General features: G+C 64.1%; 1 protein-coding gene across 1 annotated transcript; it reads right to left on the bottom strand.

Moving 5' to 3' along the window:
- Positions 1 to 1,177: 1,177 nt before the first annotated feature.
- Positions 1,178 to 12,282, bottom strand: DNAJC14 (DnaJ heat shock protein family (Hsp40) member C14). The gene is made up of 8 exons (XM_058828408.1): positions 12,015 to 12,282; positions 10,259 to 10,805; positions 8,937 to 9,753; positions 8,723 to 8,829; positions 5,729 to 5,848; positions 4,386 to 4,546; positions 2,282 to 2,384; positions 1,178 to 1,403 (listed from the first exon to the last, which is right to left on the bottom strand). Exons 1-8 carry the CDS (start codon positions 12,280 to 12,282, stop codon positions 1,193 to 1,195), a joined length of 2,334 nt encoding a protein of 777 aa, XP_058684391.1. The 3' UTR covers positions 1,178 to 1,192.
- Positions 12,283 to 12,649: the final 367 nt, after the last annotated feature.

The following is a 12,649-nucleotide window of genomic DNA, read 5'->3' as shown; positions in this document are numbered from 1 at the left end:
TTTTATTGAGGTTATTTAAACTCGCTCTCGCATGCTTTGTATTAATATCTTATTATAAACACGTGCATTAATTATTCTCCTTCACCCAGAAGTGCAGAGCACAAATTTGGGGTCATTTTCCAGAACATTCCAGAGTTTCCCGCTCCCTTCCCCTCTCCAGGTGCTGCTCTCAGGGGCTGCTGCTTTATTCCGTTATTATATTTATTATAAATTAATTTTTCTCTCTTATAGCACAACCCTGCCTCTTCCTATTCCTTATTAAAACCGCCCCAACTCTCCTGAACAGCCCCTGAGCCAGAACCCTTTTTATTAAACAGTAAAAGAATTTAATTAATTTGAATAATTAAAATAATTCCCTCCACATTTTCGGATGCGCGTGAGGAGTGTGGAGGCCGCCATGATGGGTGTGGCAGCCATGATGGGTGTGGCAGCCGCCATGATTGGTGTGGCAGCCGCCATGATGGTGTGGCCGCCGCCATGATGGGTGTGGCCGCCATGATGGGTGTGGCAGCCATTATGAGTGTGGCAGCCGCCATGATAGGTGTGGCCGCCATGATGAGTGTGGCCGCCATGATGGGTGTGGCGTCCGCCATGATGAGTGCGTCCATCCCTCCTCATGTGTGTTGGCCGCCACCATGACGGGAGTGGCCGCTTCACCGGCGGACCAAACCGTATCTCCCGGACTAACCGGACACCCCACGGCTCGGTCCCGACCGTTCCAAGCCCGGTAACAGCGCCTGAAGCGCCACCAGCGCGGCCCTGCCCACACTCAAGATGGCGCCGCGCTCTGAGGCGTCACCTGGACCTTCAACATGGCGGTGGCGTGACGTCATTCCTTTTCCGGCGTGGACCGGAAGTGGCGCGGCTATGGCGGCCCGGGGGCTGGTGAGGCCGGGAGGGCCTTGGGGACACCGGGGGGACCCTGGGGACACCGGGGGGGCCTTGGGGACACCGGGGGGACCCTGGGGACACCGGGGGTGGCTCGGGGACACCAAGAAACCCCTTGGTGACCCCGGCAATGGCCTCAGCGAGCCCCAAATCAATCCCTGTTTCCACCCCCCCGTTATTTTTTAATACAAAAACCGCTCGATTTCTTTAAAAAAACTCCAAAAAAAAATTAAAAAAAAAAAGAAAAAAATAGATTTTTTTATTCCAAGCCCTTTTTTTTGTTTGTTTTGGGGTGGGGGTCTCCTCAGCGAGGAAGGGGCCGTCGCCCCTTCTTCCTCCTCTTGTGCTTGGTGTCCCCCCTGGGGGGACCCCCCTGGGGCTGGGGGGGTCCCGCGGGGTCGGGGGGGGTGGGAAAAGCCCCCCCGGGTTCCCCCCAGGCCGGGTTTCCTTGGAAAAGGCGAGCCAGGAAATGCTGGGGGTCGCTGGGGGAGGGGGGGCTGCCCTTAGGGGGGGCCCTGGGGGGAGGGGAAGGGGGGGAAGGGGGGGTTGGGATAAACCTGGGCACACCTGGGCACCCCCTGGACCCCCAGAACCCCTCCAGGACCCCCCCTAGACCCCCCAGAACACCCCAGGACCCTCAGGACCCCTCCAGGACCCCCCAGGACCCCCAGAACTGACCCCAGGACCCCCAGGTGCCCCCAGGACCCTCCCCAGGACCCCCAGGATTGACCCCTGGACACCCCTGGACACCCCCAGGACCCCCCAGGACCCCCAGGACCCCCAGGATTGACCCCTGGACACCCCTGGACACCCCCAGGACCCCCAGGACATCCCCAGGACCCTCCAGGACCCCCCAGGACTGATCCCAGGACCCCCCAGGACCCCCCCAGGACACCCAGGACTGACCCCTGGACACTCCCTGGACACCCCAGAATCCTTCAAGGCCCCCCCAGGACCCCCGGTACTGACCCAGGACCCTCCAGGACCCCCCAGGACCCCTGAGGTGTCCCCCAGGAGCCCCCCAGGACCCCCCCAGAACCCCTCCAGGACCCCCCAGAACACCCCAGGACCCCCCAGGACCCCCCAGGACTGACCCCTGGACACCTCTGGACCCCCCCAGAACCCCTCCAGGACCCTCCAGGACCCTTCTAGCACCCCCCTGGACCCCCTAGGACTGACCCTGGACCCCCCAGAACACCCCAGGACCCCCCCAGGACCCCCACCAGGCCCCCCCAGGACCCCCCCAGGACCCCCCCAGGCCCCCCCAGGACCCCCCAGGCCCCCCCAGGACCTCCCAGAACCCCCCAGGACCCTCCAGGACCCCCGGGACCCCTCCAGGACTGACCCCTGGACCCCCAGAACCCCCCAGGACCCCCAGACCCCCAGCACTGACCGGTGGCGCCCGGCGGGCGGGGCTGTCCTGGTGCTGAAGGACAGGTGATAGGGGACACGGTGACTGTCCGGGGAGATGGGGACACGCTGGCAGCCAGCCCACTCTGGGGACACAGCGGGGACACGGCGGGGACACAGCGGGGACACAGCGGGGACACAGCGGGGACACTCGGTCACCAGGACACTCGGGGACACTCAGGGACACTCGGGGACACTTGGGGACACTCGGTCATGGGGACACTTGGGGACACTTGGTCACAGTGGGGACACTCGGTCACAGGGACACTCGGTCATGGGGACACTCAGGGACACTCGGTCACCAGGGACACTCGGTCATAGGGACACTCGGGGACACTCGGTCATGGGGACACTCGGTCATGGTGACACTCGGTCATGGGGACACTCAGTCATAGGGACACTCGGTCACCAGGACACTTGGGGACACTTGGTCACAGGGACACTCGGTCATGGGGACACTTGGTCACAGGGACACTCAGTCATGGGGACACTCAGGGACACTCGGTCATGGGGACACTCGGTCATGGGGACACTCAGTCATGGGGACACTCGGGGACACTCGGTCATGGGGACACTCGGTCATGGGACATTCGGTCATGGGGACACTCGGTCATGGGGACACTCGGTCATGGTGACAGTCATAGGGACACTCAGGGACACTCGGTCATGGGACATTCGGTCATGGGGACACTCGGTCACGGTGACACTCGGTCATGGGAACACTCGGGGACACTCAGGGACACCCAGAGTGACCTGGGTTGGTCATGGTGACCCCCAGAGAGCCAGGGAGGGACACGGTGACACCCAGGGTGACCTGGGGTGGACATGGTGACACCCAGGGTGACCTGGGCACGGTGACACCCAAAGGGACCCAGGGATGGACATGGTGACACCCAGGGTGACCTGGACATGGTGACCCCAGAGTGACCCCCCTGGCCATGGCATCCCCAGAGCCCCCTGGGCTGTCCCTGGTGTCCCCCCAGGCTGTCCCCAGTGTCCCCCCCAGTGTACCCCCTTGTCCATCCCCGATGTCCCCCCCCCGGTGCTGTCCCCCCCGGTGTCCCCCCCCCCAGTGCTGTCCCCAATGTTGTCCCCAGTGTCCCCCCCAGTGCTGTCCCTCCGGTGTCCCCCCCCCCCAGGCTGTCCCCCCCGATGTCCCCCCCCACCGTGCTGTCCCCAATGTTGTCCCCAGTGTCCCCCCCAGTGCTGTCCCCCCTGGTGTCCCCTCCCTGGTGCTGTCCCCCCCTGTCCCCCCCGGTGCTGTCCCCCTGATGTCCCCACACCCCAGGTTGTCCCCCCCGGTGTCCCCCCCTGTCCCCCCCGGTGCTGTCCCCCCCGATGTCCCCCCCCCGTGCTGTCCCCCCTGTCCATCCCCAGTGTCCCCCCCAGGCTGTCCCCCCCGGTGTCCCCCCTCCCTGTGCTGTCCCCAATGTTGTCCCCAGTGTCCCCCCCAAAGTCCCCACACCCGGTGCTGTCCCCCCTGTCCCCCCTGGTGCTGTCCCCCCCGGTGTCCCCCCCCTGGTGCTGTCCCCCCCTGTCCCCCCGGTGCTGTCCCCCTGATGTCCCCACACCCCAGGTTGTCCCCCCCGGTGTCCCCCCCTGTCCCCCCCGGTGCTGTCCCCCCCGATGTCCCCCCCAGTGCTGTTCCCCCTGTCCATCCCCAGTGTCCCCTCCAGTGCTGTCCCCCCGGTGTCCCCCCCCCGGTGTCCCCACCCCCCATGCTGTCCCCAATGTTGTCCCCAGTGTCCCCCCCAATGTCCCCACACCCGGTGCTGTCCCCCCCGGTGTCCCCACCCCCCAGTGCTGTCCCCCTGGTGTCCCCACACCCGGTGCTGTCCCCCCTGTCCATCCCCAGTGTCCCCCCCAGGCTGTCCCCCCCGATGTCCCCCCTCCCCGTGCTGTCCCCCCTGTCCCCCCCGGTGTCCCCCCTGTCCCCCCGGTGCTGTCCCCCCTGTCCATCCCGTGTCCCCCCCAGTGCTGTCCCCCCCGGTGTCCCCCCCTGTCCATCCCCAGTGTCCCCCCCAGGCTGTCCCCCCCGATGTCCCCCCCCCGGTGTCCCCCCCCCGTGGTGTCCCGGTGTCCCTCACCGGTGACATCGTAGACGTGGCGCTCCATGCAGGCCAGGTAGGTGACCTTGAGGCCGAGCAGGCTGGACTCTGCCCACAGGTCCCCGTCCTCGGCCCGGTGCCACCCCCCGCACGCGGCGCAGCGCCGGCCACAGCGAGGGTCCCGCGACAGCTGGAACCGCCTGGGGGGACATGGGGACATCCTGGGGACACTGTGACACCATGGGGACACCATGGGGACACTGTGACACCATGGGGACACACTGGGGACACACTGGGGACATGGGGACATCCTGGGGACACCACGGGGACACGGGGACAGCCTGGGGACACACTGGGGACACGGGGACATCCTGGGGACACTGACACAGCCTGGGGACATCCTGGGGACACTGACACAGCCTGGGGACACTGACACAGCCTGGGGACACTGACACAGCCTGGGGACATCCTGGGGACACTGACACAGCCTGGGGACATCCTGGGGACACACTGGGGACATCCTGGGGACACTGACACAGCCTGGGGACACTGACACAGCCTGGGGACACTGACACAGCCTGGGGACATCCTGGGGACACTGACACAGCCTGGGGACATCCTGGGGACACACTGGGGACATCCTGGGGACACTGACACAGCCTGGGGACACTGACACAGCCTGGGGACACGGGGACATCCTGGGGACACTGACACAGCCTGGGGACATCCTGGGGACACACTGGGGACAGCCTGGGGACAGCCTGGGGACAGCCTGGGGACACCCTGGGGACACTGTCACACCCTGGGGACACCCTGGGGACACCCCAAGGACACTGTCACACCCTGGGGACACCCCTGGAGATGTGGGGACATCCCCAGGGACACTGGGGACACCGTGCCACCCCCAGGTCACGATGTCCTCTGAATACTGTCCCCGTGTCCCCTCTGTCCCTGCTGTCCCCCTGTCCCCTGTCCCCTGTCCCCCTGTCCCCATGTCCCCCCATGTCCCCCTGTCCCTCTGTTTCCCTGTCCTGTGTCCCTATGTCCCCTGTCCCCCTGTGTCCCCGTGTCCTCTGACCCCCCCATGTCCCGTGTCCCCCCGTGTCCCCTGTCCCCTCCCGTCCCCTGTCCCTGTCCCCGTGTCCCCACTGGTGCTGTCCCCTGTCCCCCCCGTGTCCCCCTGTCCCCCTCGTGTCCCCTCCGTGTCCCCTGTCCCTGTCCCCTGTCCCCTCCCGTCCCCTGTCCCTGTCCCCTGTCCCTGTCCCCTGTTCCCTGTCCCCTGTCCCCGTGTCCCCTGTCCCTGTCCCTGTCCTTGTCCCCTGTCCCTGTCCCCGTCGCTGTCCCTGTCCCTGTTCCCCCTGTCGCTGTCCCCGTGTCCCCACCGGTGCCGTCCCCCGCAGCGGGTGCAGCCCATGTTGTCCACGGCGTCCCTGAGCTCCTCCTGCAGCCGCCCCAGGAACGCTCCCAGCGCCCGTGACAGCTCCTCCTGCGCCAGCTGCTTCCTGCACCCCAAAAAACGGGATTGGAACCCCAGAAAATGGGATTGGAACCCCAGAAAATGGGATTGGAACCCCAAAAACGGGACTGGAACCCCAAAAAATGGGATAAACCACCCTAAAAATGGGATAAACCACCCCAGGAACGCTCCCAGCGCCCGTGACAGCTCCTCCTGCGCCAGCTGCTTCCTGCACCCCAAAAAACGGGATTGGAACCCCAGAAAATGGGATTGGAACCCCAAAAAATGGGATTGGAACCCCGAAAAATGGCATAAACCACCCTAAAAATGGGATAAACACCCAAAAAACGGGATAAACCACCCTAAAAATGGGATAAACCACCCCAGGAACGCTCCCAGTGCCCGTGACAGCTCCTCCTGCGCCAGCTGCTTCCTGCACCCCAAAAAACGGGATTGGAACCCCAAAAAACGGGATTGGAACCCCAAAAAACGGGATTGGAACCCCAAAAAATGGGATTGGAACCCCAGAAAATGGGATTGGAACCCCAAAAAATGGGATAAACCACCCTAAAAATGGGATAAATCACCCTAAAAACGCTCCCAGCGCCCGCGACAGCTCCTCCTGCGCCAGCTGCTTCCTGCACCCCAAAAAACGGGATTGGAACCCCGAAAAATGGGATTGGAACCCCAAAAAATGGGATTGGAACCCCAAAAAATGGGATTGGAACCCCAAAAACGGGATTGGAACCCCAAAAACGGGATTGGAACCCCAGAAAATGGGATTGGAACCCCGGAAAATGGGATTGGAACCCCGGAAAATGGGATTGGAACCCCAAAAAACGGGATTGGAACCCCAAAAAATGGGATTGGAACCTCAAAAAATGGGATATACAACCCTAAAAATGGGATTGGAACCCCAAAAACGGGATTGGAACCCCAAAAACGGGATTGGAACCCCAGAAAATGGGATTGGAACCCCAAAAAATGGGATTGGAACCCCGGAAAATGGGATTGGAACCCCGAAAAATGGGATTGGAACGCCAGAAAATGGGATTGGAACCCCAAAAAATGGGATAAACCACCCTAAAAATGGGATTGGAACCCCAAAAAACGGGATTGGAACCCCAAAAAATGGGATTGGAACCTCAAAAAATGGGATAAACCACCCTAAAAATGGGATAAACCACCCTAAAAACGCTCCCAGCGCCCGTGACAGCTCCTCCTGCGCCAGCTGCTTCCTGCACACCAAAAAACGGGAATTACAACCCAAAAATGGGATTGGAACCCCAGAAAATGGGATTGGAACCCTAAAAATGGGATAAACCACCCTAAAAACGCTCCCAGTGCCCGTGACAGCTCCTCCTGCGCCAGCTGCTTCCTGCACCCCAAAAAACGGGATTGGAACCCCAAAAAATGGGATTGGAACCTCAAAAAATGGGATTAACCACCCTAAAAATGGGATTGGAACCCCAAAAAACGGGATTGGAACCCCAAAAAACGGGATTAGAACCTCAAAAAATGGGATTGGAACCCCAGAAAATGGGATTGGAACCCCAAAAAATGGGATTGGAACCCCAAAAAATGGGATAAACCACCCTAAAAACGCTCCCAGTGCCCGTGACAGCTCCTCCTGCGCCAGCTGCTTCCTGCACCCCAAAAAATGGGATTGGAACCCCAAAAATGGGATTGGAACCCCAAAAAATGGGATTGGAACCCCGAAAAATGGGATTGGAACCCCAAAAAACGGGATTGGAACCCCAAAAAATGGGATAAACCACCCTAAAAACGGGATTGGAACCCCAAAAAATGGGATTGGAACCCCAAAAAATGGGATAAACCACCCTAAAAACGGGATAAACCACCCTAAAAACGCTCCCAGCGCCCGTGACAGCTCCTCCTGCGCCAGCTGCTTCCTGCACCCCAAAAAACGGGAATTACAACCCAAAAATGGGATTGGAACCCCAAAAAACGGGATTGGAACCCCAAAAATGGGATTGGAACCCCAAAAAACGGGATTTGAACCCCAAAAAATGGGATAAACCACCCTAAAAATGGGATAAACCACCCTAAAAACGCTCCCAGCGCCCGTGACAGCTCCTCCTGCGCCAGCTGCTTCCTGCACCCCAAAAAACGGGATTGGAACCCCGAAAAATGGGATTGGAACCCCAAAAAATGGGATAAACCACCCTAAAAATGGGATTGGAACCCCAAAAAATGGGATTGGAACCCCAGAAAATGGGATTGGAACCCCAAAAAATGGGATAAACACCCTAAAAATGGGATAAACCACCCTAAAAAAGCTCCCAGCGCCCGCGCCAGCTCCCCCTGAGCCAGCTGCTTCCTGCACCCCAAAAAACGGGAATTACAGCCCAAAAATGAGATTCCGAGCCCAAAATCCCGGGATTCACCCCAAAATCCCGGGAATTCACCCCAAAATCCCGGGAATTCACCCCAAAATCCCGGGAATTCACCCCAAAATCCCGGGAATTCACCCCAAACTCACGTCTCGTACTCGCGGCGCCTCTCGGGGCTGCTCACCCTCTCCCATCCCACCCCAAAATCCCGGGATTCCCACCCCAAAAACCGGGATTCCACCCCAAAAAAACCCGGGATTTACCCAAAAATCCCGGGAATTCACCCCAAAATCCCGGGAATTCACCCCAAAATCCCGGGATTTCACCCCAAAATCCCGGGAATTCACCCCAAAATCCCGGGAATTCACCCCAAACTCACGTCTCGTGCTCGCGGCGCCTCTCGGGGCTGCTCACCCTCTCCCATCCCACCCCAAAAACCCGGGATTCTGCCCCAAAACCGGGATTCCCACCCCAAAAACCGGGATTCCCACCCCAAAAAAAAACCCGGGATTTACCCCAAAATCCCGGGAATTCACCCCAAAATCCCGGAATTTCCCCAAACTCACGTCTGGTACTCGCGGCGCCTCTCGGGGCTGCTCACCCTCTCCCATCCCGCCCTCAGCACCTTGAACGCCGCCTCTGCTCGGGGGTCTCGGCTCTTATCGGGGTGCACCTGGCCAGACACGACCCTGGGTGTCCCCTGGGTGTCCCCTGGGTGTCCCCTGGGTGTCCCCTGGGTGTCCCCTGGGTGTCCCCAAGCCCCGCGGGGGTGTCACCCACCAGCACGGCCAGTCTCCGGTACGCCCGCCGCAGTTCGCTGTCCGTGGCCGTGTTTTCCACACCGAGCACCCGGAACGGGTCCAGCTCCTCCTCGGTCACCTCGGCCATGGCCACCAAACGTGTCACCTCCCCCTCGGTGACACCGGAGCGACTCCAGCGCTCGCCCAACAGCTCCCGGCAGCGGCGGAGCCCCGCGGAGCCCCCGCGGAGCAAAGAGCGGAGCCCCCCGAGGAGGAGGAGGAGGAAGAGGAGGAGCAGAGCCAGGAGAGCCCCGAGCAGCCGCAGGCACAGCGCGACCCCCGCCCGGGCCACCCCGAGGGACCCCCGGTGTCCCCTCCCGCTGTCCCCCGGTTCCCGGTCGTGCTCCTCCGGGCGTTGTCGCGGTCGCCGTCGCGATCTCCGGGGGTCGCCGTTGTTCTCCGGGGGTCCCCGGTGGCGGCAGCCGAGGCCGCACGGGATGTCCCGGGAGGGGCTCGGGGGAGCGGCCGGGGGGCACCGGCAGCCGCAGCGACCACCGGGGGTGGGGACAGTCCCGGGGGTGGGGACACTGCCGGGGGTGGGGACACTGCCGGGGTTGAGGACACTGCCGGTGTTGGGGACACTGCCAGGAGTGGGGACACTCTGAGGCTTGGGGACACTGCCGGGGATGGGGACACTGCCGGGAGTGGGGACACTGCCGGGGGTGGGGACACTCTGAGGCTTGGGGACACTGCCGGGCTTGGGGACACTGCCGGGGTTGGGGACACTGCCGGGAGTGGGGACACTCGGGGGGCTGGGGACACTGCCGGGGGTGGGGACAGTCCCGGAGATGGGGACACTGGCGGGGGTGGGGACACTGCCGGTATTGGGGACACTGCCGGGGTTGGGGACACTCGGGGGGCTGGGGACACTCGGGGGGCTGGGGACACTGCCGGTGTTGGGGACACTGCCGGGGATGGGGACATTCCCGGGGGTGGGGACAGTCCCGGAGATGGGGACACTGCCGGGGATGGGGACACTGCCGGTGTTGGGGACACTGCCGGGGGTGGGGACAGTCCCGGGCTTGGGGACACTCCCGGTGCTGGGGACACTCCCGGTTCTGGGGACACTGCCGGGTATGGGGACACTCCCGGTGTTGGGGACACTCCCGGTTCTGGGGACACTCCCGGTTCTGGGGACACTCCCAGAGCTGGGGACACTCCCGGTTCTGGGGACACTGCCGGGTATGGGGACACTCGGGGGGTTGGGGACACTCCCGGTGCTGGGGACACTCCCGGTGTTGGGGACACTCCCGGTTCTGGGGACACTCCCGGTGTTGGGGACACTCCCGGTGTTGGGGACACTCCCGGTTCTGGGGACACTCCCGGTTCTGGGGACACTCCCGGGACCGGGGACACTCCCGGTTCTGGGGACACTCCCGGTGTTGGGGACACTCCCGGTTCTGGGGACACTCCCGGTGCTGGGGACACTCCCGGTGTTGGGGACACTCCCGGTGCTGGGGACACTCCCAGAGTTGGGGACACTCCCGGTTCTGGGGACACTCCCGGTTCTGGGGACACTCCCGGTTCTGGGGACACTCCCGGTGCTGGGGACACTCCCGGGACCGGGGACACTCCCGGTTCTGGGGACACTCCCGGTTCTGGGGACACTCCCGGGACCGGGGACACTCCCGGTTCTGGGGACACTCCCGGTATTGGGGACACTCCCGGTTCTGGGGACACTCCCGGGGCCGGTGACGCTCGGTTCCCGCTCGCCGCTCTCCTCCTCCTCCTCGCCCGCCGTTCCGGTGCCGGTGCCGGCGGGGGCAGCCCGGGGGTGGCCGCCGGTCCCGTTCCAGGCGGTGCCGGAGCCTCCCCCGGGGCCGCTCCCGGCCGGGTCCCGGTACCGGGGCTGCTCCATCGCACCGGGATTAGGTCACGGCCATGGCTGGGGGGGACAGCGCGGTCAGCACCGGGGAACGGCACCGGGACACCGGGGATACCGGGGAACGGCACCGGGACATCGGGGAACGGCACCGGGACACCGGGGATAGCGGGGAACGGCACCGGACACCGGGGAACGGGAACGGGACACCGGGGAACGGGAACGGGACACCGGGGAACGGCACCGGGACACCGGGGAACGGCACGGGGACACCGGGGAACGGCACCGGGACACCGGGGACACCGGGGAACGGCACCGGACACCAGGGACACCGGGGATACCGGGGAACGGACACGGGACACCGGGGACACCCCCGGGAACGGCACGGGACACCGAGAACGGGACACCGGGGAACGGGCACGGGACACGGGGGAACTGCACGGGACACCGGGGACAGCCCCGGGACAGCCCCGGGAATGGGCACGGGACACCGGGGAACGGCACCGGGACACCGGGGAACGGACACGGGACACCAGGGACACCGGGGATACCGGGGAACGGGCACGGGACACCGGGGAACGGCACCGGGACACCGGGGACACCGGGGAACGGCACCGGGACAGCCCCGGAGCCGCCCCGGGGAGCCCTGAATGGAGACGGGAGCCCCGAACCGAACCTCGGGACCCCCCAGAACGGAGCCCCGGGACCCCCCGAGTGGCTCCGGGACCGGGGCAGCCCCCGATCAACCCCGGGAACCCCAAAAACGGAACCGGAACCCCCGAACCGGCCCCGGGACCCCCAGAACGACCCCCGGGACCCTCCGGACACTCGGAGCCCGGTACCGGGGGGGTTCGGGACTCACCGAGCCGGTACCGGGGGTGTTCGGGACTCACCGAGCCGGTACCGGGGGTGTTCGGGACTCACCGAGCCGGTACCGGGGGTGTTCGGGACTCACCGAGCCGGTACCGGGGGTGTTCGGGACTCACCGAGCCGGTACCGGGGGTGTTCGGGACTCACCGAGCCGGTACCGGGGGGGTTCGGGGGGTGTTCGGGACTCACCGAGCCGGTACCGGGAGGGTTCGGGGGGTGTTCGGGACTCACCGAGCCGGTACCGGGGGGGTTCGGGACTCACCGAGCCGGTACCGGGGGGGTTCGGGGGCTGTTCGGGACTCAACGAGCCGGTACCGGGGGGGTTCGGGACTCACCGAGCCGGTACCGGGGGTGTTCGGGACTCACCGAGCCGGTACCGGGGGGGTTCGGGGGATGTTCGGGACTCACCGAGCCGGTACCGGGGGGGTTCGGGGGCTGTTCGGGACTCACCGAGCCGGTACCGGCGGGGGGGGGGGTGGTGGCGCCGCCGCCCCCCCCGGGTCCCCTCACGGCCGCACTTCCGCTTTCCGCCCGCCGCCGCGGTGGCCACGCCCACTTCCGGCGTGGGGCAGCGCGCGCGAGCGTCACGCGGCACTTTCCTTATATGGTAATGACCACGCCCCCTTACCGGCATAGACCTGTCCTTAAATGGGCATGGCCACGCCCCCTTATCGGCATAGATCTGTCCTTATATGGTAATGACCACGCCCCCTTCTCTGCGTAGACCTGTCCTTAAATGGGCATGGCCACGCCCCTTAAGTTGTCACAGGCGCTTTAAATCTGCATAGCCCCGCCCCCTGCTTAGCTATGGACACGCCCCTTTTAAAGGGGCAACGCTTCTTAAAGGGGCAACGGTGCTATGGGACCCCACCCCAATTCTTCAGTCCCAGCCCAGTGCTCCCAGTGCTCCCAGTTCCCACTCCCAGTGATCCCAGTTCCCCCTCCCAGTGCTCCCAGTGCCCCCTCCCAGTGCTCCCAGTGCCCTCCCAGTGCTCCCCCAG

The sequence above is a fragment of the Poecile atricapillus genome (genome assembly GCF_030490865.1).
Source record: "Poecile atricapillus isolate bPoeAtr1 chromosome 35 unlocalized genomic scaffold, bPoeAtr1.hap1 SUPER_35_unloc_1, whole genome shotgun sequence".
Lineage (NCBI taxonomy): Eukaryota > Metazoa > Chordata > Aves > Passeriformes > Paridae > Poecile > Poecile atricapillus.
This window is presented reverse-complemented; position numbering and strand designations above follow the sequence as displayed.

Excerpts from the sequence above, each read along its gene's own strand:
- DNAJC14 (XM_058828408.1), bottom strand. The coding sequence starts at position 12,282 with ATGCCGGTAAGGGGGCGTGGTCATTACCATATAAGGAAAGTGCCGCGT. Across the intron at positions 4,547-5,728 it reads CGCTGCGGGGGACGGCACCG|GCGGTTCCAGCTGTCGCGGG; the intron begins GTGGGGACACGG and ends ATGTCCCCCCAG. Across the intron at positions 1,404-2,281 it reads CCGCCCGCCGGGCGCCACCG|GGCCCCCCCTAAGGGCAGCC; the intron begins GTCAGTGCTGGG and ends CCCTCCCCCCAG.